Source organism: Notothenia rossii (genome assembly GCF_949606895.1).
Source record: "Notothenia rossii genome assembly, contig: scaffold_390, whole genome shotgun sequence".
NCBI lineage: Eukaryota > Metazoa > Chordata > Actinopteri > Perciformes > Nototheniidae > Notothenia > Notothenia rossii.
This window is the reverse complement of record NW_027640198.1, coordinates 12,501-15,000: the sequence shown is the minus strand read 5'-3', so window position 1 is coordinate 15,000 and position 2,500 is coordinate 12,501. Positions and strand designations below refer to the sequence as shown.

At 44.7% G+C, this 2,500-nt stretch overlaps 1 protein-coding gene across 2 annotated transcripts in view; it reads right to left on the bottom strand.

Moving 5' to 3' along the window:
* The window catches only part of gpr179 (G protein-coupled receptor 179), a 29,949-nt gene that overhangs the window by 14,955 nt on the left and 12,494 nt on the right, over positions 1-2,500 (bottom strand). Inside the window, exons 8-10 of one of the 2 annotated variants that reach the window (XM_079695138.1) lie at positions 1,575-1,604; positions 927-1,144; positions 264-332 (exon numbers count right to left, since the gene is read on the bottom strand). In XM_079695138.1, coding sequence (XP_079551264.1) covers positions 264-332; positions 927-1,144; positions 1,575-1,604 — 317 coding nt within the window. The remainder of the gene's footprint in view (positions 1-263; positions 333-926; positions 1,145-1,574; positions 1,605-2,500) is intronic. The other variant, XM_079695139.1, reaches the window with a different exon arrangement.

Here is a 2,500-nt window from a genome sequence, read left to right as displayed (position 1 = left end):
CCCTCATGGGGGCCTCCATGTTGTCCCCATAAGGGAGGCGAGTCCCCACACGTGACTGTGTGAACAGATTTAGGTCCCCACAAGTATAGTAATGCATACACACACACACACACACACACACACACACACACACACACACACACACACACACACACACACACACACACACACGTTACGCCCCCACCCCATCAGCATGGTCCATTATGAAATAATCCGTGGCGCTGTGCAGTGATCTGTAAAGTGTTTTAATCTGTGACGCTCACCGGGAAGTAGAGCAGCAGCGAGCCGAACAGGATGGTCTCGAGGAGCAGGAGGCCGGACGCCCGGATCCTCTGAGGGGACGAGGACATATAAACAATGTTAGAAAGTTATAAGGGCATAAAGGGCAAAGAATAAATGACTTTACAGGGGTATTGTCACGCTATAAAAGCCAACAAATCAGCAGAGGTGAGACAACTAGTTCCATATTCAGCCTGAGCAATGTGGCATTTCAACAGTGTAGACAACTTAAAATAAAAGCATTACATTAAAAACTTAAATAGAAGTACAAAAGCGGCTGTGTTGGGATATTTGGAACAGAACTGGGAAAACCTGACGGATAAAACAATACGAGACGGAGAAAGGTATTCAATGATACTCCTCCCTACCCCTACCCCCTAAAAGTGTTGCTACAGCTCCTGTCTCTATAAGCCCTCTGCATGTGGAACAGGAAGGGCCGCCAAATCTGAGGCAGTTTGAATCCCACATCTTCACTTCAAAACTCAAATGTAGGCGCAAAAGCACGTTTTTCAAGATGTACTCCTTTTTAAAACAATAATGATAAGAGACGTTTCTGCTTCATCAACACATTCCTGACAGAATGTAATTTATCACAGCTCTCCTCTCAGGACGATGGCCCTGTGGAGCCAGAAGACGCCCTGCCTCACCCGGCTCCTGCGATGCCTGTAGGCCACCAGCATGCTGACGAAGATGAGGATCATGAAGACCCCCTGCAGGGTGAGCACGGCGCCCCGCAGGACCCCCCCCTCCTGCACCCAGCAGGGGGTCCCGTCCCGGCAGCTGCTGCACCCCGGCCAGCAGGGCAGGCACACGGGAAGGTCGGGGTAACACACACCTTCACTGCTGCTGTTCATAGAGCCGCCATCTGCACACACACACACACACACACACACACACACACACACACACACACACACACACACACACACACACACACACACACACACACACACACACACAGGAGAGTAGGGATGGGAAGGCAAGAGGCTGAACAATTCCTAAACATGAACTGAAACCAGACAATGGAAATATATCGGCTCTTAAAAATAACTTGAAAGTCTAGTAATGCGAAAATGTATCAAAAAAATGGAACAAGTCAAGCATATATTTTACTTAATTCACCAAAAGAATGTTAGTTTTATGATTTTGCAAGGAAAAGAAAATGTCAGGACAGACAACCAAAGTATAAAGTGACTTAATGCTGGTTAGGTTGATTTTATTTTGTGGGCAAAAAGGCTGGAAAAAGTCCTAAAAATAGCAGGGCAGGCAGACGGGCATGTCGGGGTAACACACACCTTCATCACTGCTGTTCACAGAGCCGCCATCTGCACACACACACACACACACACACACACACACACACACACACACACACACACACACACACACACACACACACACACACACACATGGGACGACTCGGTTATATGTGACACCAACACCTCCTAAACATTAAAGGGGACCTATCATGCTATATTTGAATAATATATATTGTAGGGCCATACCTATATAAGGTATATTTATAAGTTTTATTTGTCAAAATACCAAACAGATCATGCATTTTAACAATGCCTCATTTTGCCTCACTCCAGCTCTGTCTTTGCATGAGCTGGAGCTGACCCCCCCCCCCTGCAAAGGAAGGGGCGAGGCACAAGCGTCATGTTACTATGCTGTTGCCATGCTGTTGCTATGCTGTTGCCATGCCACGGCAACCTGTCATTCCCCTGATAGGTGGAGAGTTGACCATACAGGCGGAGTGCACCTCTGTGACATCATAGAGGTGCAAATCAGAATCCACATGTATCAAATCCACTGCAGCCCCGTTTTTAGAGATTTGGGTATGGAGGAAAATAGAGAGGGTTGTGTTTTCTGACACTTGGTGAGTTCCCTGGAACACCGGGGACAGATATTCATGTATAAAAGACGTACAAAAGTGCCTTTTGCATGATGGGTCCCCTTTAACTGAAACCAGAGTGAAATATATTGGTTTTAAAAGTAAAAAATCACTTAAAAGATGCTTCTAAGTCTGGTCATGCTTGATGAAAATGTAGCATCCTAAATGTATAGATGGAGAGACGATACAAAAAATATGATTAAATTCCCTTATTAATGTTGAATAATTAAATAAGACATAGATAATCATTTGAATTTGAATATATTTTTTCAATTATAAATGTATTCTCCATTGTATTTGTGTATTTTGACTTTTTTTAAACCTATA